The sequence below is a fragment of the Giraffa tippelskirchi genome, chromosome 6, assembly GCF_054371585.1.
Source record: "Giraffa tippelskirchi isolate mGirTip1 chromosome 6, T2T-mGirTip1v1.2.pri, whole genome shotgun sequence".
Lineage (NCBI taxonomy): Eukaryota > Metazoa > Chordata > Mammalia > Artiodactyla > Giraffidae > Giraffa > Giraffa tippelskirchi.
The window spans coordinates 76,100,197-76,121,420 of NC_137280.1; the positions used below are offsets into that span (position 1 = coordinate 76,100,197).

The window sequence follows — 21,224 nt, forward strand, 5'->3', positions numbered from 1 at the left end:
CACGGGAGGTAACCTATAGACTCGGAGGGGGAGGGCTGGTGGGGAGTGCAGGATGCCGAGTGTAGGCCAGGGTGCTTGTCCCTTCAGGACCTGCATGAGGAGTGGAGAGGGCCTTCCTGCAGAAGGGGAGGAGGCCAGAGGTGGTGATGGGGATGCGGACCCCAGCCAGGAGGCTCCCCGAGCACCGCTGCCCACCAGCCCAATGATCACTAAGGGACAGAGGAGCCACCGGCCATGGGTTCATGTCAGCTACCAGCAAGGGGGTACAGAGGAGAGGGGGTTAGGGTGAGCTGGGATCTCTGGCCTCAGAGCTGCTGCCTCTCTGCAGCCTTACTCCCCTCCCCCCAGGCCTCCTACTTCAGCAGATAAAGTCAGGCCCCTGGGAAAGGCAGGGAAGGCCCCTGCGTACAGACAGGCAGAGAGCTGTAGATGCTCCTAGCTGTCTGCTGAGAAGGCTGAACGACAGGACAGACGGTAGGAACAAGCACACCCAGCACCAGACCTTGAGTTCTACCGGGGATCCGGGATTTCTGGAAAACGGGGCGGGGTGGGGAGCAGAGCCTCTTCTCGGTGTCGGCAGGCCGGAAAGGCAACCCTGGCCCAAGCTTCAGAGCGATTTAGGAGCCAACCATAGGAGCTCTAGGAACCTCTTCGCAGCTCGAAAGATGGGGGCCCAGGGAGCAGAGGGCAAGGCAGCACCTGAACAAGGCCACACAGCTCGGTCCTGGGACCCAACAAAGTGGCTCCCATCTGGCTCGCGGGCCCCGCCTGGAGGGCCAGGACGGCCGCGCAGAGCCGAACCAACGGTCCTTCCCCTAGATTGGAAGTTTCTCGTCGTAGGGCCACAGAGCCGGCGCAAAGCTGGAGGCTGGTTAGGCTGCTCGAGTCTGCCCCTCATCTGTGGGCGTATCTTCGTACTCAGGTGCTGGACGTCACGAACAGGGGCACAGGTCGGGGTGGGGTATACGCCGCAGTCTGGGCAGCAGGAGCGAAGGGCCACTGCACGCTGACTGGCGGAAGGAGGCAGAGAGCTGGATGCAGCGCGCATCGCACTCCCGTCCGGCCTCCGCGCCGGCCCGCGTTAAAAAGTGTCGGCCTCCGTTGGGTGTGGGCTGCACCCAGGAGCCGCGCTGGTCCGCGGCTGGGGATCGTGGCTGGGGGCTGGGGGTTCTCCTTGCGGCATTTAGGGGAGGGCGGGGAGAGGAGCTTCTGGGGCGGATCCAGGGTCCCTTCCGCTTTCCTTTTGGTTCTCTCCAACGGCCGCAGAGACTCCACGCGAGTGAGCGGAGGGCGGTTTCCCGGGCGGCTCCGCCAGCGTCCGCACCCCCAAGCTAGCGGGCACAGCGCCTTCCCGGCCCCGCGCACAAGCTGTGCCGCGTGGCCTTGACCCCTGCGACTGCCCTGCAGCTCCCGCGGACGAACGCACGGATCGACTCGCACGCTGGAAGCCAATGAGTCGTCGGAGAGTCACGCTGCCGAGGAGCCCCGTGCGCCATGCCATTCCCGCCCGACTGGCCCCCCGACGCCCTGCGCCCTACGACCCTCGCCCTTCCCGCACCCTGTGCTGCACGCTCTCCACCGCCTGACCCGCGCGCTGCTTTTCCCGGCCTACTGGGCCCTGGACCAGCTGCTGGGCTCCGGCCGAGAGCCGGAGCGAGCAGAGCTGGCTGAGAACAGCCGCGGGCGCCGGGGGCGCGCTGCTGCTGCTGCTGCTCTCGGCCCTGCCCCTGACTCTCCCGGCGCTGCTGCTCCGGCTGCTGCTGCAGGGCTGGCGCCGCCCCTTCTGCTACCAGCCCCCTCCGCGGTGCTGGGCGCCCCCTGCGCCCTGGTGCCCCCGCACTGAGCCCGCGCGCAGCTTCGGCTTCTTCAGCGCAAACCTGTACCTACTCCCCGACGGGCTGGCGGGCTTCAACAACTTGCCGCACACGCAGCGGCGGGCCGCGGCCGTGGGCGCTGTGCTGCTCGCCGGGCTGCGGCGTTCGCCCTATGTGGCTACGGGCTGCGGTTCGCCAGTGCAGGCGATGCCGGGCGGGGTGCTGACAGGCGCCATGCCAGCGAGTCTGGACTTCGTGTGCCTGCAGGAGGCGTTCGATCTTCGCGCAGAGCGACGCCTGGTGAGCCTCCTGGCAGCTAATCTGGGCCCGGTGTTGTACGACGTGGGCACATTCGGCCTGCAGCCCGGCCTACATCTCAAGTTGCTGGGCAGTGGGCTGCTGCTGGCCTCGCGCTATCCGCTACTGCGCGCCGCCTTCCAGTCCTTCTCCCACGCACGTGGCGAGGATGCTCTGGCCTCCAAGGGACTGCTTTCCGCGCAGGTACCTGTCCCCTGGCCGTGGCGCTCCCGGACCAGGGAGGGGCGGGGCATGGAGTGGAACACCCAAAGGAGTGCCAAGGTCCGTGGTGTTGCAGGCGCAGCTGGGCATCCTGGACGGGCGCCGCGTCGTGGGCTTCCTGCACTGCACACATTTGCACGCGCCCAGTGGTGAGCCCTGCCGGGTTCGTAAGGAGGCGGCCCCTTTGCGTGGCGGCGGCGGCGGCGAGTCCCAACCCTGGCCAGCGCCTCCCCTCCTCGCAAAGTTTATTCACTGCCCCAGCCGCCGCGAGTCCCTCGGTGGGCTTACGGATCAGGATGGGATGGGGCGGGAGGCTAAGCTGGGTGTCCAGGATGCCGACACCGGCTCCTCCGCCCGGCCCCGCAGAGGACGGGCTCCTGCGCTGCAAACAGCTGACAGTGCTCCTGGACTGGGCCGAGCAGTTCGAGGCGGAGAGCCGCCAGAGTGAGGAGACCGTGGCCTTCAGCGTGCTCCTGGGTGACCTCAACTTCGACAACTGCTCGCTAGGTGAGACGGCCCGCCCCCCCAAACTCCCCCTCCCCCCCGCCCCGCGCCCGCGCGCACAGACTTACACGCACACACCCCGAGCGCCGCCTCTCCACAGACCACCAGCAGGAGCAGGAGCACCAGTTTTTCAGCTGCTTCCGGGACCCCTGCCGGCTGGGCACGCGCCGGGAGCAGCCCTGGGCCCTGGGTACGCCGGGGCGGGGCACCCGGATGGAGGCGGGCAGACCTCAGGAGGGCTCTGTGGAGGCGCCCACTGATACCGCCCTTCCCCGCCCACCCCAGGGACGTTGCTGAGACCCTCCGAGCTCCGCCGCTCCGTGGCCTGCTCGCCGGAGATGCTGCGAAGGTGAGTGGCTACCTGGGGGTCAGACAAGGGCGAGAAGGAGGGCTGCCCTGACCCTGGTGACACGGCCTCTCCTCAGGGCCCTGGAGCAGAAGAAAGAGCGCCGCCGCTACCTGGCAGGCCTTCCCCGGGGAGGCTCCCCAGCTGAGTCCTGGCGGGGCCGGCGCCTGGACTACATCACCTACCGCAGCGCGCCTGGAGGCCTTCTGAGCCCGGTAGGTGCCAGAGCTCAGGGTGTAGGCCTGCCGCGCCAGGGCGACTCTCCAACCTGCCTCCCGCCCTGCAGGAGGTGGAGCAGGTGACATTCAGCACTGCCCTGGCCGGGCTCACAGACCACCTGGCCGTGGGACTTCGGCTCCGAGTGTCCACGTCCTCCTAAGGCCAGCTCGCAGGAGACAGGTGCCAGAATGGGTGGAAAGACGGCGGGTGACACAGAACGTGAGCCTGGCCAGTAGCCAGGGGAAAAGGCGACTTCAGGGATCTTTATTGTGTGGGCCCTCCTTCACACAGCCTCCTGGGCCCTGCGGTACTCATACACGCTGCCCCGCTCAGGGAAGGCTAGGGGCTGCAAGGGTGAACCCGGTAGTGGGGCGGGGTCTTCCGGGTCCCCGTAGCCCCCACCGCCTGGTGTGTGGAGACAGAACACGTCCTGTGGAGCAGAGGAGCAGGATCAGCATGGGATTGGCGCTGCCCTGCCTCCCACTGCAGGCCCATCCCCACCGGACAGCGCGTCCATATCGGCCAGCTTGGACCACGGAGCCGGGGTCTTAGGCCCCCTATTCTTGCAGGAGCCAAATTAAAACTCGGTCTCCGCTTATCTCCGCAATTCCATTCACTCTCTGTGGGATGAGGGCCACTGGGGGTGGGGGGGTGGGGAGTGGGGATGGGACAGTCCAGGCCGCAGTCCTTACCCCGGGGTACACGGGCACCGAGGTCTTCCCACCCAGGTTCACTGTCCGGCCGTCCTTCCGGATGAGTAGGTTTAGGCCCCGGGCCCCGGGCTCACCCCCTGAAGGAAGAGGCAAGGTGGGAGTGGCTCAGGAGACAAGGAAGTTAGAGACGGGGCGGGGGGGGGGGGGGTGTTTAGTGGGGAAATAGGAGGGTGGATGGGACAGGAGGTGAGTGGGGGAACAGACCCCCTGCGGCGATGGGGGCTGGGCGGGGGAGGAGGGAACCACTTACCCATCAGGCCATACGGCTGGAAGGCGCGGCGCTCGGTCAGCACAGACAGCAGCGCCTCCTCGCGGAAAAGCAGCTCGCGGATAATGCCATCGCCGCCCCGGAAGCGGCCGCGACCCCCGGACCCCAGCCTTAGCTCAAAGCGGCGCAGGATAACCGGGTACCTGCACGGTCCCGGGCTCAGCCCAGCCGGCCCCGCCCCCGCGCCGCCCGGCCCCGCCCCCCCGCGCGGTCACCTGCTCTCCAGGATCTCGGGGTCGGTGATGCGCGTGTTGGTCATGTGGCTGTGTACGCCGCTGCGCCCGTGCCAACTCGGGCCCGCGCCCGCGCCGCCAGCTACCGTCTCGTAGTAGCCCATGTGGGCGTTGCCCAAGGTCACGTTGTTCATGCAGCCCTGGCAGGGGCAAGGGGTCGCTGCTCTGGCTGCGGGTGCAGCCCCTCCCTGCCGCCCGCAGCCCTTCGCCGCCTCCGGTCGCAGAGAGGGTCCCCTGGGCCCGCCGCACCTGGGAGGCGGCGCAGGCCCCGAAGGCGCCCAGGATGACGTCCACCACGCGCTGCGACGTGAGCACGTTGCCGCCGACCACGGCCGCGTCGGGGGAAGGGTCTAGGATGGAGCCTTTGGGGATCACCACGCGCACCGGCGCCAGGCAGCCCTGAGGGCAGAGGGCGGCTCTCAACAGTAGGATCCCTAGGATCCTGCTCCCTAGGATCAGGCCGACCTTGGGCTGACCTCGCCTGGGCTCACTCGGGGTGACGCGGGCTTGGGGTGGAGCCGCTGTCCCTGCACACAGCACAGCCCCGCGCACCTGGTTGAGCGGAATGTCGCGGCCGACCAGACAGCGAAGACAGTAGATGAGCGCAGATAGCGTGATGGCCCGCGGCGCGTTGAGGTTGCCGAACACCTCCGGCCCTGAGCCGCTGAAATCAAACACCGCGCTACCCTGCCCACCAGAGTGGGGGAGAGGTCAGCAGACCGGCGGGCGTTCCCGTGATGCCCGAGGAGGTACCCCCTCCCAAGACTGACCTGACTCAGGTTGATCTGCACTCGGAGTCGGATGGGAGAGCCGTCGTCCATGTGGTCCTCTGCAGACACCTCCAGGGGCAGGCCCCGGGCCTGCCGGGCGGTTCCAAAGGCCCGGAGCATGTCCCTCACAGCGAGCTCTGCGTTTGCCTGGTGGGGAGTTCAGCATCAGCCATGCCCCTACTGGGTGGGCCAGGTGCCCCCTCCTCTTCTGTCCACCCGCCTGGGGGCGAGCACAGAGCTGCCCTGCGCTGCTGCCCCCAGCGCACCTGAATGTGGCCCATGTAGGCCTGCACCACATCCAGGCCGTACTGCCCAATGAGCTCGCCCACCAGCTGGATGCCCTTCTGGTTGGCCGCCACCTGGGCGCGCAGATCCGACAGGTTGTCGTGCAGGTTCCGTGTCCCACTGCAGCCTGGAATCTTGCCTGGCGCCCGCAGGGCTTCGGTCACTGCTGAACAGATGGGACTGCCACTGAGCCACTTGCGAGTCTCAGGCCGCCTGGTGCCCTGCTCCTCTGCCGTGGCACTGCAGGCTCCACGTGTCGGCCCAGTGCTGGCTCTCTACTACTCTGCTGACTCTTCCCCCATTGGCTGAACCTTCTCACACCCCAGTCCCCCAGCACACCCTAGGATGGACAGGTAGCTTTGCTGTGACCGCACATGGGCTGGAGGTACTTGGGGCAGGGGCAGGGGGCAGGTTCCTGAGCAAACTCCCCCCCACCTCCATTCCTCCTGCCCTACCTCCCCACTGGCCCACTCTCCAGCCTTTTCTAGGCCCCCCACCAAGAGGAAAAACCACTTCCCTTACTTAACCCTCCCCGCCAGGGCCCACTACTCACGGCCACGGCCCATCACTTTGAAAGAGCATCAGTATGGCTGTCTGTCCCCCCACCCCCGGCCCCGGCAGACCTGGACAAGGCCTCCACCCCTGGCAAGCAGTACAGGTTCAACCCCAAGGACCACTCCGTGCTTCGGGAAAGCGCCTCTCCTGAGTCTGGGTCAGGGTCCTCTCTGAGGCTCCCTGGCCACCAGGTCCTCTGCCTGCTCATGTCCCTCAGGGATCCCTGCCCTCTGCCCCCACCCGACACTGACCAAGGCAGCAGCTAGGCTTTGGCCGCTTTATCTGTGTCCTCAGCACCCACAGCAGCGCATGGTCCTGTCACCCCACCTTCCACCCTGCCCCCATCACCTGTTCTCACTCTGAGATGCCCCGGGGCTCTCGCCCCTGGCAGCCTCACACTGGCCATCCTGCCCCTAGGTCCCACAGAAGCTGCTGCCCCACCTCCTTAGTGACCGCAGAGCCAGAACCTCTATCCTACAGCTGTCCAAACATCATTCCCTCCCCATGCCCAAATCTCACCAGATACCAACCCTGACCTCCAAACCACCTTCACCCTTGTCCCCAGCTTGAGGCTCAGCATCCCCCAGGGCAGGTAGAGCCTTCACCCCACCCCACCCCCCGCCTGGCCTGCAGGCCATCCTCGGACCCTCCATGTTCTGCACGTCAGCAGGGGGCTCGCCCGGTGCACCAGCAGACCAGCTCAGGCCCAGCTAAAGCCCTTCACAGCTGCCCCACCACCCACTCCCCTGACCCAGGCCCAGGGAAGCTCTCCAGCCCCTGGCACCCCTGTTTCTCTGCAGCCCCCAAACCCCTGTTTCTCTGCAGCCCCCAAACCCAATGCAAACCCTGCACGAATTATAAACAGAAGCAGCTGCCCACCTTGAAGCAGGCTTCTCCCTCTCCTGCACCCTTGGGTGTCCTGGCCAACTCCCCACCCCCAAACCACTGAGGCCTCCTTGGGCCCAGGCACAACTTAGCTCAGCGCCTCTGATTATCTCTGAGAGATACTGTGCAACCACCCTGCCGGATCACCGCCTGGCTCCCCCAGCCTGGAGGCTTGCCTGGGGGGAAGGCGGGCAGGAAGCAGACAGGTGTGCCAGCTCAGTGCCACTCACTCTCTTCCTGGAAGACTCCCCCCTGCACAAGTTTGAAGGACAGGAAGACTGCGCCCTCCTGCTGCAGGCTGGTGGAGTGGGGGGGCATGGAGCCTGGTGTGATGCCCCCAATGTCTGCGTGGTGCCCGCGACTGGCCACATAGAACACAGGCCGTGTCTGGCCCGGCCAAAACACCTAGGGGTGAGAGCGACGGTCAGCAGCTCCAGGGGCCCTCTTCCACGGGTCCCTGGGCAGCGCCCCTCACCGGTGTGATGACAGTCAGGTCTGGCAGGTGGCTGCCCCCCGCACTGGGGTGGTTGCTCAGCAGCACGTCACCGGGGTGGAGGTCAGCCCCCAACTGCTGGATCTGAAGCCAGGAGACAGGTGCAGAGTGGGGAGGGGGCAGGGCTGAGGGGTAGGGGGGTCAGGGGAAGGGGTCCCCCAAACCTGGAACTGCACCGTCTCCTGCATGGCACCCAGGTGCACGGGGATGTGAGGGGCATTGGAGACCAGCCCCCCATCAGGCCCAAAGAGGGCACAGGAGAAGTCCAGACGCTCCTTGATGTTGGTGGAGATGGCCGTGCGCTGCAGGATGCGGCCCATCTGCTCTGGGGGCACAGAGTGACCAGATGCCCGCTGGCCTCATGCCACCCACAGCCCGACCTGGTTACAGGGGGCAGGGCCCACCACCTTCAAGGCCTCTGAGTCCCAGACCCAGGACCCAAAGCGGGTGACGGTCTACCTAGACACGTGAGGACATGGCCAGACCATGTCTTGCTCATGCCAAGGGCAGCCCTTCCCTCCCCAGCCCTGCCTAGTGCCCCCATCAACCCTGCCTCCTGCAGTAAGAACCCAATGTTGGTGGCCCCAGCAAGCACCTAGCCTGACCCTGAGACTGGGTTCCCTGTGCAGAGCCCAGATCACACGGTGCTGGTAGGGGAAAAGTGCCCCCCTGACCCAGACCTGCAGGTTCAGCAGGTCCATCCTGGAGCCAGGGCCACACTGCCTGCCCCACTGCTCAGAGGCTCCGCTTCTGCCCTTCCTCCGATAGCACTTTCTCCCTGCACAGCCCTGCCAGGCACCCCAGCACACACTGCCCCGTGTGCAGAGCCCAACCCTGCACCTCAGGGAGCAGGCAGGGGAGCAGGACTGTGCAGCCACTCACCAGCGATGCTCATGAAGCGGTGGGAGAAGATGGACAGGTGGATGGGGTCAAGCTGTGCACCCACCATGCTGGCTGTCTCAGCCCCCACAGAGATGCGGATGTCCCCAGTCTCAGTCATCTCTGCCTGGCAGCCTGGCTCCACCAGGATGGTACTGGGGGCAGAGGAGGAGAGGAGCTGGAGGAGCCAGGCCAGACCCCCACCCAATCAGGGACCCCATATGCCCAGACCAAGAAACATCCCAACCGTGAAGGGACCCCAGAGTCTTCCAGACTCCTGCAGCTGGGGCCAGAGAATCGCCCACCACCCCCGACCAGGGCCCCACAATTCCCCCTGGCCCTCACCCCATGCACCCCCACCCCAGCCAGGCCTCAGCCCACCTGTTGCTGTCAATGATGAGGCAGGGCCCCTGAAGCTTGTGCCCACAGCCCAGCTCTCCCAACAGGTACACGGGGGTCTCCTGGTAGCCCCCCTCAAAGTAGCACTGGGTCATCTGAGGAGAGTGCAGGGTGAGCAGGGTTCTAGGCCAGGAGCTCTCCCTGCATCTCCCCCTCCACGCCTGTCCTCGTGTCCCAGTGGCTGTGGGGGGGTGGGCACAGGCGGGATCACCAACCTTATCTACCCGGGGAGGCCCACTGTGGGCTTTTGGGACGTCCTCGAGGCGAAGGCCACTGCTGCCGGTGCCCCTGACCCGTACGTCGTCCACCACCACCGGCCGCTCGGGAATAATGAAGCCAAACTCCCTCATGTACCTGTGTCCCGAGGAGGCTGTCAGGGATGGCAGCCATGTCAGCCCGCGCGCCCGGACTCCTTGGGGGCGGAGGTCACATACCTCTCCACGAAGGCTGCCCCAAAGTCACCCGCTCTGGGCGAGCGGGCAGTGGCCGGGTGCTGGTGGGCAGATACCATAAGGGCACAGTCCGTGCCCTGATAGCGCAGGTGCAAGAAGCTCTCGGTGCTGATCTGGGACCTGCGATGGTGGCAGGCAGGGCACTCGCAAGGGGGGCCAGGTGGGGGCACCTTCTCCAGCTCTCAGAGCCCTGCCCTCCCCAACTGCCGCTGACGGGACCCCAAGTGAGGTGGCCTGGCAGCCCCCAGAGCCCCACCTGGGGAAGCCCTGGGCCCGCAGGGCCTCCACACACTGCTCCTCCAGGCGGCCCAGCCTCTGGTCCAGCTGCGCAAAGGTCTCAGGAGCGTAGGGCAGGGAGCAGGGCTCCTGCGCCTCATGCACCACGTCGGCCAGGGCCAGCCCCAGTGCAGACAGCAGCCCACTGTGCCTACAGGACAAGGACGGCAGGGTGGTGGGTACAGTGCCTCCCAAAGTGGGCCTCCCCCCAGACCCACGCACTGCACCCAGACACACCTGTGAATGTGCACAGTGTCCATGCCCAGGGCCCGGGCAATGGCACAAGCATGCTGCCCACCAGCTCCCCCAAAGCAGGCCAGCACGTGGGCCGAGGGGTCATGGCCTCGTGCCTGGGGAACCAGAAGGGGATCAGTGGCCCCACCCACCCACCTGGCTCACCCATGCCCCCCACAGGCAAGGGCAGCGGTGGGCGTACCTGCGTGAGTGCACGGATGGGCCGACACATGGCCTCGTTGGCCACACGCACAAACCCCATGGCCACCTCCTCCAGGCTCAACGGGGAGGCCGGGCAAGGCCCGTTGGTCAGGAAGCTGTTGACCTCAGTGGCCACAGCCTCCAGGGCCTTTCGAGACGCCTCCGAGGACAGTGGCTGGTCCTCTCCCGGCCCAAAAATGCAGGGGAAGGAGGCAGGCAGCAGGCGACCCAGGACCAGATTAGCATCCGTCACTGTCACAGGGCCCCCTGGGAGGTGTGCACAGTGTGGGGGCTGGAGGCTGTAGGTGGGCGCCAGGCGTGGCCAGTGGGGAGGGGGGTGGCGGAGGTGGGGGAGGCGAGGCTGGGCTGTGCGGGAAGGGTCTCCCGGAGAGTATGCCGGCGCTTACCTTTTCGGTAGCAGGCGGGGCCGGGGTGGGCTCCGGCAGACTCTGGCCCCACCACGAAGAGGCCCGACCTTTGGAGAGGGGACCGGCGTTGGAGATGGGTTGAGAGGAGGGGCTGGGGGTCCCCGCACAGGTGCGGGATGGCGCTGACCTGAAGAAGAGGCGGGAGCCTCCACCAGCTGCCACCGTGTTGATATCCAGCTGGGGGGCCTGGAGGATGACACCAGCCGTGCTGGCCTCGAAAACGTGCTCAAACTCCCCAGCATAGCGGCTCACGTCGGTAGATGTGCCTGGTGGGGGTGGGGAGCAAGGAGACCCAGATGCCGCCCAGCCGGCAACTGAGGCCCCCCGGGCCCCACCCTCGGGCCCCACCCTCGGGCCCTCATACCTCCCATGTCAAAGCCGATGACAGGCTGGCCGCCCTCCACCCGGTAGGTGGTGGCTGAGTAACCAACCACACCCCCGGCAGGGCCGGAGAGCACAGCACGGGAGCCACTGAAGGAGTCCACGGGCGCCAGCCCACCGTCGGAGCGCATGAACAGCACCTGCACGTCCTGTGGGCGGGCTGGCGGTGAGGGGAGGGGTGGTGTGGGCCAGGGGCGGTCAGGGAGGGGATCTCACCTTGAGCTGACCCTGGAAGCCACGGCGGAAGCCCTGCACATAGCGCTGGATGGTGGGCGTGAGGTAGGCATCGGCACAGGCAGTGTGCCCCCGAGGCACGATGCGCACCATGGGCATGGCCTCCGAGGACAGTGACACGTGTGCGAAGCCCAGTTCCCGGGCCAGGGCGCCCACCTGCTGTTCGTGCTGGGCCCACCTAGGAGGACCGAGCGCCACTGAGACCCGCGCCCCGCCCGCGCCCCGTCCCCCGCACTCCGGCCCGGCCCCCGGCCCCCGGCCCCAGCCTCGCGTCCCCGCCCCCCCCACACAGCCCACTCACGTGTACGAGTGCATGAGCACCACGGCCAAGCTGCGAATGCCCCTGGACAGGAGCCCTTCCAGCTTCCCTCGCAGGCCCCCCAGGTCCACAGGCTGCTGCACTTCCAGCAGGTCCCCTGTGCATCCTGCGGGGAAGCCGCGGGGACGGGGTCAAAGGCTGTCAGGGCCTGCTGCCCCGCCCCCAGCACTCGGCCCCGTACCTTTCACGGGTGTCCCAGCACCTGGCTCCCCTCGATAGAGCACCACCCGCTCGTCCACTTCCAGCACCTCCTCGTACAGCGTCTCAGGCATGGGCACGGCCTGAGGGCGGGCAGAGGCTCAGAGGAGGCCCAGGCCTGAGGGTCCTTGCTGGGGTCCTGCGTGGATGGGGCGATGCAGGCGAGGGGATGTGTCCCAGCGGGTCAGTCCACAGCCCCAGGAGACACAGTCAGACAAGATGGTCCCAGGAGACAGTCAGACTGGGTGGCCCCAGGAAGGCCCACCCGGGGCCGCTCTCTGCCCCCAGGCATCTGAGTGCTGCCAGTTGTCCACCCTCACGGAGCTGCTCCATCCCAGAACCCCGCAGAGGGGGTGAGGGTCAGCATCCAGGATGGGGCAGAGCAGAGGACAGGCCCAGGACAACACGTGGCCACTCAGGGCTGGGGGGGACGCAGCATCCCACCACGAGTGCCCAGAGCCTGCTATCAGCTGTGGCCTTGGGCTGGCACTGACCCTTCCAAGGACTGCCCTCCCCGAGGGGCCCGGGCACCCCAGGGAAAACGTGCTCTTCGGAGTCAGCCACCGCTGGCGTGGATGAGCTCACCAGGTCAAAGAGGTCCAAGCGGGCCTGGGTGCCCACGTGCAGCAGGTCTCGGAAGCCCCGCGTCACCAGCAGTGCCACCCGCTCTCCCTGCCGTTCCAGCAGCGCATTGGTCGCCACCGTGGTGCCCATGCGGATGCTGGCAATGCGACTGGTGTCCAGCGGTCGGTCCCGCGGCAGCAGCACGCCCACTTCCTGGAACCACGTGGTCAGCCTTCAGGCCTCTGGCCCCGAGACCCCTCCACCCGCCACCCTGCCCTGCCCACCTGCTCCAGGATACGGCGGATGCCCTCAGTGGGGGCGTCTGCATAGTTGGCAGGGTCTTCCGAGAGCAGCTTTAGGACCCTCACGTGCCCCCCTGGGCACTGGGCAAAGACATCTGTGAAGGTGCCTCCACGGTCGATGGCAAAATGGAAGCGCCCCTCCGGGCCACCCATGGTGATGGGGCTGGAGTCCAGCAGCGACTCTTCAGCCGGCAGTCCTGGGAGAACTAGCCAGAGGCAGTGGGTCAGCAGAGGGGGCTGGGGGTCATCCACAGGCAGGTAACCCTGAGCAGAGCTGGAATGGGGAGAGGACGGGATTCCAGGCCCAGAAGGGGCCCTGGGTGGAGTCGGAGCTGGGCAAGTCCGGGCTGGGCCTAATGCCCCCTGTGCCCACTCCCCAGTTCCAGCGCCCAGGCCTGCGGCGGAAACCCAGGGCCTCCTGGAGCAGGACTTTCGAGGAGGAGGTGCAGCGAGAGTCCTCGGGCTGGGGTTTAGGGACCCTTTAAGCAGGAAGAAGCACGTGCGTTGGGGGCAGATGAGAGAAGGCCCACTGCCCGAAGGCTCGACCTTGGAGCAAGAGGGGACGGGGACTGGACGGAGCCTGCGCAGACGACCGGCCGGGGCGGGGGCCGGGAGGCGAGGAGGAGCGCGCAGCGGGGGCGATCGGGGGCAAGGGGTGCGGAGAGAGGAGCGGGGAGGGTCCCCACCTGGCCTGTCGGCTCTGGGTCGCTCGCCCTCCGTTCGGCAGCCTGCCCGCGCCCGCCCCCAGCCCGGAAGCGGGACCCGCCCCCCGCACGACCGGTCCCGGCGCTCCGGGCTCTCCAGTTGCGTCAGGATCGGGTGGCCCGGAACCGTCCCCACCCTCGGCCGCGAGCCATCCCGAGTACGGCGGGGCGGGGCCGAGCTGGGCCAGAGGGCTGCGGGCGTCTCCCTGCCGATCCCTGCGGAGGCGGCGCTGTGCCGGCACTGCCCCACCCCGCGGCCCGGCCCGCGGGCACCTGGGCTCTGCGGCCCCTCGGCCCTGCGCCGGCCCGGAGCTCGCTGGGCGTGAACGCCCCGGGAACCCTCTTCCAGGTGCCCCGGGAGAGGGGAGCAGGCTGCCCAGACGAGCTCGGACTGCGCCCCAGCGCGCCGCGGTTGCGGGGGCGGGGAGGTCGGGGAGCTACGCAGGAGGCTGGAATTGAGGGCCCCAGCAGCCAGGGGTTCGAGCCCTGGAGAAAGTCTTCACTCCCCACAGGCGCTGTGGGCAGGAGGCCCTCCACACTACCCTCCCTGGCCGACTCGTGCTGATGTGGCCAGACAGCAGGTCGGTCCCGTGGGAGGATGGCTGCCCCTCCCCGGCGTGTTCCCCTGTGGACTGAAAGCTGCCTGGGTGCCTGCCCAGGTCTGAGGTGGGCTCAAGCTGTGAAGGGCTCCAGAAAAGGAACGGTGGGGGATAGGGGGCTTCCCAAGAGCAGCAGCAGGTGAAGGGGGGCCCCCTTACCTCAGGGACCACGCAGACAGGAAGCCAGACAGGTAGGGACATCGTCCACTCCCTGGCCCCCATCCCACCCCTGGCTTTGCACTCTCTTGACCCTTGCTGGCCCTTGAAGGCTGGTCCCAGGAGGAGAGAGGTAAGTGGGCTGCTTTAAGGGTGCAGGCTCCGGGCTGCACCCCAGCTGCGGCGGGGCTCCCCACTGAACTGAGGCCTCCGGCCACCTCAGCGTCCCCCGTATGTTGGGGGGTTGAAGGGCAGCCACATGGCTCCCTCCCTGTGGTCCGCCTCTGCTGCACCCCGGAAAGAGTCCCTGCTCCAGCCCCTCTTCCTCCGCAGCCCCTGTCAGCACCTGACAGGACGTGGCCCAGGGGCACAAGGGGCCCCCACTTTGCTACACGGCTGAACGAGTGGAGCCTGCGGCCCCCACAGAGTCCCGGGCCCGGCGCGCACCTCTCTCCACATCCTTGAACTTGATGGTTCTGCGCCGGGGCAGCCGGGGGCCGGCGGCCACCTCAGCCAGGAGCCCGGAGCCACAGAAGCTCAGGCTGCTGCCCCGGTTCCTGAGCACCAGCTTCAGCTCCTGGTTCTCCTGGATGAGCTGCACCAGCCGCCGCAGCTCCTCATTCTCCTGTGCCAGCCGCTGGATCTCCTGCCGCAGGCCCTCGTAGCTGCTGAGGAGGGACATGCCCGGCAGCGGTGGGCAGCAGCTGCCGGCAGCCGGCGGGCTGTCCAGGGGGCAGCGCACCCCACCATTGTGAGGTCAGTGGCTCCCCAGCCCCCACCGCAGCCACATTCCGGGGCTTCAGAGCCAGGACCCAGCAGTTCCGAGCACCCTGAGCAGGGCACCCCCCGCCCTCTGGCCTCTGGCTCATGAGTAGAGGAGCCCAGATCTGCCCCAGACTTGGAAGTCCCTCCCGGAAGCCCCTCCTGGCAGACAGAAGGTTCTGGGTCCCAGCCTAGCATGGTGGTGTTGCAGGACAGGAGCTGAACGATTCAGGCGTCCCTCCTCCCCACTGGCCACCCGCTGGCCACCAGCTGCTCGTGCCAGGTTGTGGGGCTGGGTCACTGGGCACAATCCCAGAGGTGGTGGTGGCCAGCACATCCTCTGAAGTGGGCAGGAGGGTGGACGTTTGAGCTGCCCTGAGGGAGGGGGTGTGTCTGGCCCAGCAGCAGCAGGAGCTGGACTGACCTGAGACTCTGGTGGGTCAGAGCTTGGGGGCGAGGGGTAAGCCCGTGAGCACCTTAGGGTAAGCACAGGAGGTCCTCCTGTGCAGGTGGCAGGTAGTGTCATTGTCCCATGAAGGACAGGCACCCCAGATGAGGCACCACGCTCAGGACCACAACCTCAGGGAACAGGGTGGGGCAGGCAGCAGGGAGGCCCCAGCAGACAATAAGGACGGCAGTTCCTGAGGGCAGGGGAGCCCCCTCAAAGGCAACGACTGGGTTTGTACTTGAAAACATATGAAGGCCTTTATTCCTTCTCCCCATCTGTTTTCTAACAGGATGGTTCTGTGTAGTTGCCATATTTTGAGTCATTTCTTCCATTATGATTATGATTTATTTCATATCGATTTTTCCTTTTCGCAGGCCTGCTCACTGCAGTTTCCACTTGTTAGCCAGTAAGGCAGAGGAACCTGGGAAAGATGAGATGAGAAGACAAGGCCTCCCCCTCAACACCACCCATGGGTCGGGGCATCACTCTGGGAGGGGCAGGCTCCCACTGGCCTGGCTCCCCCAGACCCCACCCAGGGTAAGACCCTAGGCGGAAGGACTAGCAGCTCCAGAACATGGCAGAGCAGGCGGAGTGTCGAGCTGAGGACAGTGGAGGTCTCAGTGAGGAGAAGTTACTTAAGAGTTCAAACACGTTACCAGAAACATGAAGGCTTAAAACAGCAGACATTTATTCTCTTCCAGCTCTAAAGGCCAGAAGTCCAAACTGAGTCTTATGGGCTAAAATAACAGACAGTTCTTTCCGGAGAGTCCTGGGGAGAGTTTGTTCCTTGCTGTGTCCAATGGCCAGCACTCCCTGGCTTGTGGCTGCCTCAGTCCACAACTCTGCCTCCAAGGTCACCTCTCCTGCTCTTCTGCACCCAAATACCCCTTTGCTGCCACCTTGAAAGGACACTCATGTTTCCATGGGGGCCCTGTGGATACTCCAGCACACACGCTCCTTCTCAAGACCCTTAGCTTAATCATATCTGCAGAGTTCCTTCTGCCATAGAAGGTGACATTCACGTTTCCGGGAATCAGGACCCAGCTACCTTTGCGGGTATTCTTCAGCCTATTATGCCGGCTGGATGGGGGGCAGACTTGAAAGTGTTCCCCAGCTGTACCCTGATTCATCAGCAAAGGACAGCTCACCACTGGCTCGGGAGCTGAAGCACAACCTTTGCCCAGCAGGTGGCTGAACGCTCTGCTGACTCAGATGCGACTTCTCGGCAGCCCGGCTTGACTGTAAGAAGTAGGGGGGGAGGCTAAGTAGTGACGTGAGAAGCTGTGCACCATGGAGGAACAGACTCCACAGAACCACTCCTGACGAGCCCTGGAACTAATGAACTAACAGCAACAGCAACAAGGCCAAGGAGGAGCCTGCTGGTCACAGCCCAGAGTTCCTGCAATAGATCAGTAACTCTGCCAACTGGCCGCTGACCCCTCTTAGGATGGACCACTGCTGAGATGCATCCATGCTGCCCCGAGGGTCTGGGGCAAAGGCCAGATTCACTGTGAAGTCACGAAGCTCAGGATCCCTCTAGGTCAGGGCCTCAGCAGAGTGTTCACAGGGTTGTACACTCTGTAAAATTTGCAAAACCATGTCATCACAGTGAGGTTAAGACTATCTCTTCCCACTGCACCCAGCATTGTGTCATTTCTTCCCCTGCTATTGGGGATGGGAGGGGGCATGGTGGGCTCTGCTCAGGCAGGCTGAGGAAGGAGCAGACGCTCCCTGGTGTCGTTCAGGTATTGCTGTCGTTCTGGTACAGGGGTGGCTCCCAGGAACACAGCCGCCCCTGTGCTGCGCATCACCAACATTGGGCTGATGGAGTTGGCTAATGTCTTCAATTCAAAAAACATCTAAAATGTGATAAATAGCCCCTAAAGGCCCAGAAATCTTAGGGATCATATGTAAAAGAAATCTGATAGAGGTTTTCTCAAATTTAACAATTCTGAGAATGTACACAATATTAGATAAAGACTTTCCCTGGTAGCTCAGATGGTAAAGAATCTGCCTGCAACGCAGTAGACCAGGATTCAATCCCTGGATCAGGAAGATCCCTTGGAGAAGGGAAAGGCTGCCCACTCCAGTATGCTGGCCTGGAGAATTTCATGGGGTCACAAAGAGTCGGACACGACTGAATGACTTTCACTTTCACGTATTCTTGCCTGGCGAATTCCATGGGCAGAGGAGCTTTGCAGGCTACAGCCCATGGGGTTGCAAATAGTCGGACACGACTAAGCAACTAACAAACACAGCTAAAGGGAGATGATTGGATACCATCACTGATTCAATGGATATGGATCTGAGCAAACTCCAGGAGATAGTGAAGGACAGGTAAGCCTGCCATGCTGCAGTCCATGGGGCTGCAAAGAGTTGGACATGACTGAGTGACTGAACAAGCTAAAGGGGCTGTCACCTAAAAACAACTTTACTCCTAAGCTATCAGTTCAGTTCAGTCGCTCAGTCATGTCCAACTCTTTGCGACCCCAGGAATCACAGCACGCCAGGCCTCCCTGTCCATCACCAACTCCCTGAGTCCACCCAAACCCATGTCCATCGAGTCGGTGATGCCATACAGCCATCTCATCCTCTGTCGTCCCCTTCTCCTCCTGCCCTCAATCTTTCCCAGCATCAGGGTCTTTTCAAATGAGTCAGTTCTTCGCATCAGGTGGACAAAGTATTGGAGTTTCAGCTTCAACATCAGTCTTTCCAATGAACACCCAGGACTGATCTCCTTAGGATGGACTGGTTGGATCTCGTTGCAGTCCAAAGGACTCTCAAGAGTCTTCTCCAACAGCACAGTTCAAAAGCATCAATTCTTCGGCACTCAGCTTTCTTTATAGTCCAACTCTCACATCCATACATGACCACTGGAAAAACCATAGCCTTGATTAGACAGACCTTTGTTGGCAAAGTAATGTCTCTGCTTTTTAATATGCTATCTAGGTTGGTCATAACTTTCCTTCCAAGGAGTAAGCGTCTTTTAATTTCATGGCTACAGTCACCATCTGCAGTGATTTTGGAGCCCAGAAAAATAAAGTAAGCCACTGTTTCCCCATCTATCTGCCATGAAGTGATGGGACCAGATGCCATGATCTTAGTTTTCTGAATGTTGAGTTTAAAGCCAACTTTTTCACTCTCCTCTCTCACTTTCATCAAGAGGCTCTTTAGTTCTTCTTCACTTGCTGCCATAAAGATGGTGTCATCTGCATACCTGAGGTTATTGATATTTCTCCCGACAATCTTGATTCTAGCTTGTGCTTCATCCAGCCCAGCGTTTCTCATGATGTACTCTGCATATAAGTTAAATAAACAGGGTGACAATATACAGCCTTGATGTAATCCTTTTCCTATTTAGAACCAGTCTGTTGTTCCATGTCCATTTCTAACTGTTGCTTCCTGACCTGCATACAGGTTTCTTAAGAGGCAGGTCTGGTGGTCTGGTATTCCCATCTCTTTCAGAATTTTCCACAGTTTATTGTGATCCACACAGTCAAAGGCTTTGGCATAGTCAATAAAGCAGAAATAGATGTTTTTCTGGTACTCTCTTGCTTTTCAATGATCCATCGGATGTTGGCAATTTGATCTCTGGTTCCTCTGCCTTTTCTAAAACCGGCTTGAATATCTGGAAGTTCATGGTTCACGTATTGCTGAAGCCTGGCTTGGAGAATTTTAAGCATTACTTTACTAGCATGTGATTTGAGTGAAATTGTGCAGTAGTTTGAGCATTCTTTGGCATTGCCTTTCATTGGGATTGGAATGAAAACTGATTTTCCAGTCCTGTGGCCACTGCTGAGTTTTCCAAATTTGCTGGCATATTGAGTGCACCACTTTCACAGCGTCATCTTTCAGGATTTGAAATAGCTCAACTGGAATTCCATCACCTCCACTAGCTTTGTTCGTAGTGATGCTTCCTAAGGCCCACTTGACTTCACATTCCAGGATGTCTGGCTCTATGTGAGTGATCACACCATCATGATTGTCTGGGTCATGAAGAACTTTTTTGTACAATTCTTCTGTGTATTCTTGCCACCTCTTCTTAATATCTTCTGCTTCTGTTAGGTCCCTACCATTCCTTTCCTTTATTGAGCCCATCTTTGCATGAAATGTTCCTTGGTATCTCTAATTTTCTTGAAAAGCTCTCTAGTCTTTCCCATTCTATTGTTTTCCTCTATTTCTTTGCACTGATTGCTGAGGAAGGCTTTCTTATCTCTCCTTGCTATTCTTTGGCTATAGCTAAGTTATAAAAATAATATTTGATTAAACATGTTAGAGGGGAGACTAAACTATCCTCTCTCTATATATAGAAGGGGACATCAAGAAAGTGTCACCATCTTAAGAGGCCATCAGATTTTGCATCTGAAAAGCACAGGGGAAACATGTTAGAGAAATATATCAGGAAGTTAATTGAGGACATTGTTTTTTTGTGTTTTGTGATGTTTGTGATATCAGTCAACTTTAAAGATTTGCGTTGAGACCTCCTTGGTGATTCAGTGGTTAAGAATCCACCTTCCAATGCAAGGGATGCAGGTTGAATCCCTGGTCGGGGAACTAATGTGCCATGTGCTGCAGGGCAACTAAGCCCTCACGCTGCAAAGACCCAGTGCAGCCAAAAAAAATATTAGTGTTTTGTGTTGGGACTTCTTTCCTCACTCTATTTCCTTTATTTTGGATATATGATCTTGTCCTCCTTCTTAAAAAGGGCCCAGAGATGGCTCTCCTTCAGAAGACGTTGCAAAGTTTGTGTGTCCGGGAACCTAGGTTTCAGGAGGGCTCCTGCCATTCCCCAGTGAGAAGGGCTCACTGCACCTCAACTCTTTGTACAAACAAATGTGGTTTATGCTAAACCCCTGCTTTCCTCCTAGGAGTCCAGGCACATACCAGGCAGAGGGTGCCTATGACTGTGACCAGCCCCTATGAACACCCTGAACCCTGAGTCTCCAGTGAGCTGCTCTGGTGGCCAGCATGTCACACACCATGTTGCAATTTGTTGCTGGGGGATGGAGAGTGTCCCGAGATTTCTCAGGGAGAGGACTCTGGAAGGGAGCATCTGGTTTCCTCTGACTTTGCCCTAGCAGGCTTTTCCCTTTGATTTTCATTAACATCCTTTCCCTCTAATCCTGGTCATGAATACAGTTCTGTGTTCTGAATTCTGTGAGTTCTAGTAAATAACTGAATCCAGGGCCAGGGCTGCTCTTGGGGATCCTCAACACGGCTCCCAAATTTATATAGCTTCATACCCCTCAAACCTGAATCCACCCAGGTGTGTACGCTGTGACTAGAATACAAAGGGCTGAGAACGAAGTTCTCATTCCTGAGTTGCCTGTACCTTAAACCAGAGATGCTGCTGGGGGCAGGCGGGGGTGGGGGGGACACTTCCATGTGGGGCACAGTAAGGCGAGCACTGATGTGGAAGGAACAGCCACCCCCTAGTCACTTTGTGCTTCTTAGGCCCAGAACCAGCATTATTCTGATTATCCTGAGCTGCTAGGGCCAACCATGCAACAGGCAGGGCACCCGGGGGCTTCCACCTGAGTCAATGGACTACAGCAATCTTGACCTAGTGAGAACAGAAACAGAAGTATCCACAGTACTGAGAATAAGGCCTGTGTGACTCCACCGGTAACCTGCTCAGTCCAGCTGAAGAGCCGAGGGTGAGGACAGCCAAGCAGATGATGGCCATCACGGCCATGGATCAGGCGCAGCGACAAGGCCTCGTGCGGCAGTATTCTAGACCACCTCGGAGGGGATACTGTGCCTGGGACTTAGGCCCAAGTCCACCACAGCATGTCTGTTCCACCTGCTCTTCCCACAGCTTGACATTGAACTGCTCCTATGGGCAGGGAGGGGGGACCATGTCACCTCCCCTTGAGTCTGGCAGACCTTTGTGACTGACTGCCTTGACCCAACGTCTGGCAAGAGTGGCACTACCTGAATTCCAGAGGCTAGGTCTTAGAACGCCACAAATACCCACTTTGTCTTGGGAGGCCACCTTGGTGCCGCGCTCTGCGGAAGCCCAGGCTGGATGGAGAGGCCACATGAAGGTGTGCTGTCTCTCACAGCCCTAGTTGAGTCCTGGCC

The 21,224-nt window shown here is 62.0% G+C and overlaps 2 protein-coding genes and 1 long non-coding RNA gene across 17 annotated transcripts; 2 read left to right on the forward strand and 1 right to left on the reverse strand.

Annotated features, from left to right (window-relative positions):
* The first annotated feature begins 665 nt into the window (after positions 1–665).
* On the forward strand, positions 666–4,000 carry LOC145510793 (sphingomyelin phosphodiesterase 5-like). The gene is given in 9 exon segments (XM_081502993.1): positions 666–721; positions 1,408–1,626; positions 1,628–2,315; positions 2,410–2,482; positions 2,700–2,840; positions 2,938–3,027; positions 3,123–3,186; positions 3,263–3,398; positions 3,470–4,000. Coding segments are annotated over 9 exon segments (1,560 nt in total). The 3' UTR covers positions 3,563–4,000.
* OPLAH (5-oxoprolinase, ATP-hydrolysing) lies at positions 3,651–14,681 on the reverse strand. Of its 15 annotated transcripts, none has more exons than XM_081497198.1 (27): positions 14,378–14,681; positions 12,454–12,677; positions 12,191–12,382; positions 11,589–11,744; positions 11,390–11,513; positions 11,071–11,266; positions 10,838–11,003; positions 10,601–10,739; positions 10,453–10,520; positions 10,047–10,312; positions 9,848–9,960; positions 9,591–9,761; positions 9,317–9,454; positions 9,098–9,236; positions 8,865–8,977; positions 8,487–8,638; positions 7,769–7,929; positions 7,587–7,688; positions 7,342–7,516; positions 5,653–5,834; positions 5,387–5,533; positions 5,169–5,303; positions 4,866–5,015; positions 4,599–4,756; positions 4,366–4,526; positions 4,095–4,192; positions 3,651–3,832 (listed from the first exon to the last, which is right to left on the reverse strand). In XM_081497198.1, exons 4-27 carry the CDS (start codon positions 11,677–11,679, stop codon positions 3,686–3,688), a joined length of 3,492 nt encoding a protein of 1,163 aa, XP_081353324.1. In that variant the 5' UTR covers positions 11,680–11,744; positions 12,191–12,382; positions 12,454–12,677; positions 14,378–14,681; the 3' UTR covers positions 3,651–3,685. The 15 variants fall into 15 exon arrangements, with proteins under 15 accessions (XP_081353324.1, XP_081353321.1, XP_081353310.1 ...); XM_081497195.1 differs by having other exon boundaries at positions 5,653–5,837; XM_081497184.1 differs by having other exon boundaries at positions 11,589–11,688; positions 14,378–14,679.
* LOC145509161 (uncharacterized) lies at positions 13,336–16,778 on the forward strand. The gene is made up of 5 exons (XR_014055886.1): positions 13,336–13,524; positions 13,688–13,965; positions 14,264–14,686; positions 15,515–15,677; positions 16,328–16,778. It is a non-coding gene; the product is annotated as an uncharacterized LOC145509161 (long non-coding RNA).
* The last annotated feature ends 4,446 nt before the right edge of the window (positions 16,779–21,224 follow it).

Excerpts from the sequence above, each read along its gene's own strand:
- OPLAH (XM_081497183.1), bottom strand. The coding sequence starts at position 14,612 with ATGTCCCTCCTCAGCAGCTACGAGGGCCTGCGGCAGGAGATCCAGCGG. Across the intron at positions 10,521-10,600 it reads GGCTCCCGCCTCTTCTTCAG|GTCGGGCCTCTTCGTGGTGG; the intron begins GTCAGCGCCATC and ends CCCTCTCCAAAG. Across the intron at positions 4,193-4,365 it reads CCAGCCGTATGGCCTGATGG|GGGGTGAGCCCGGGGCCCGG; the intron begins GTAAGTGGTTCC and ends CTCTTCCTTCAG.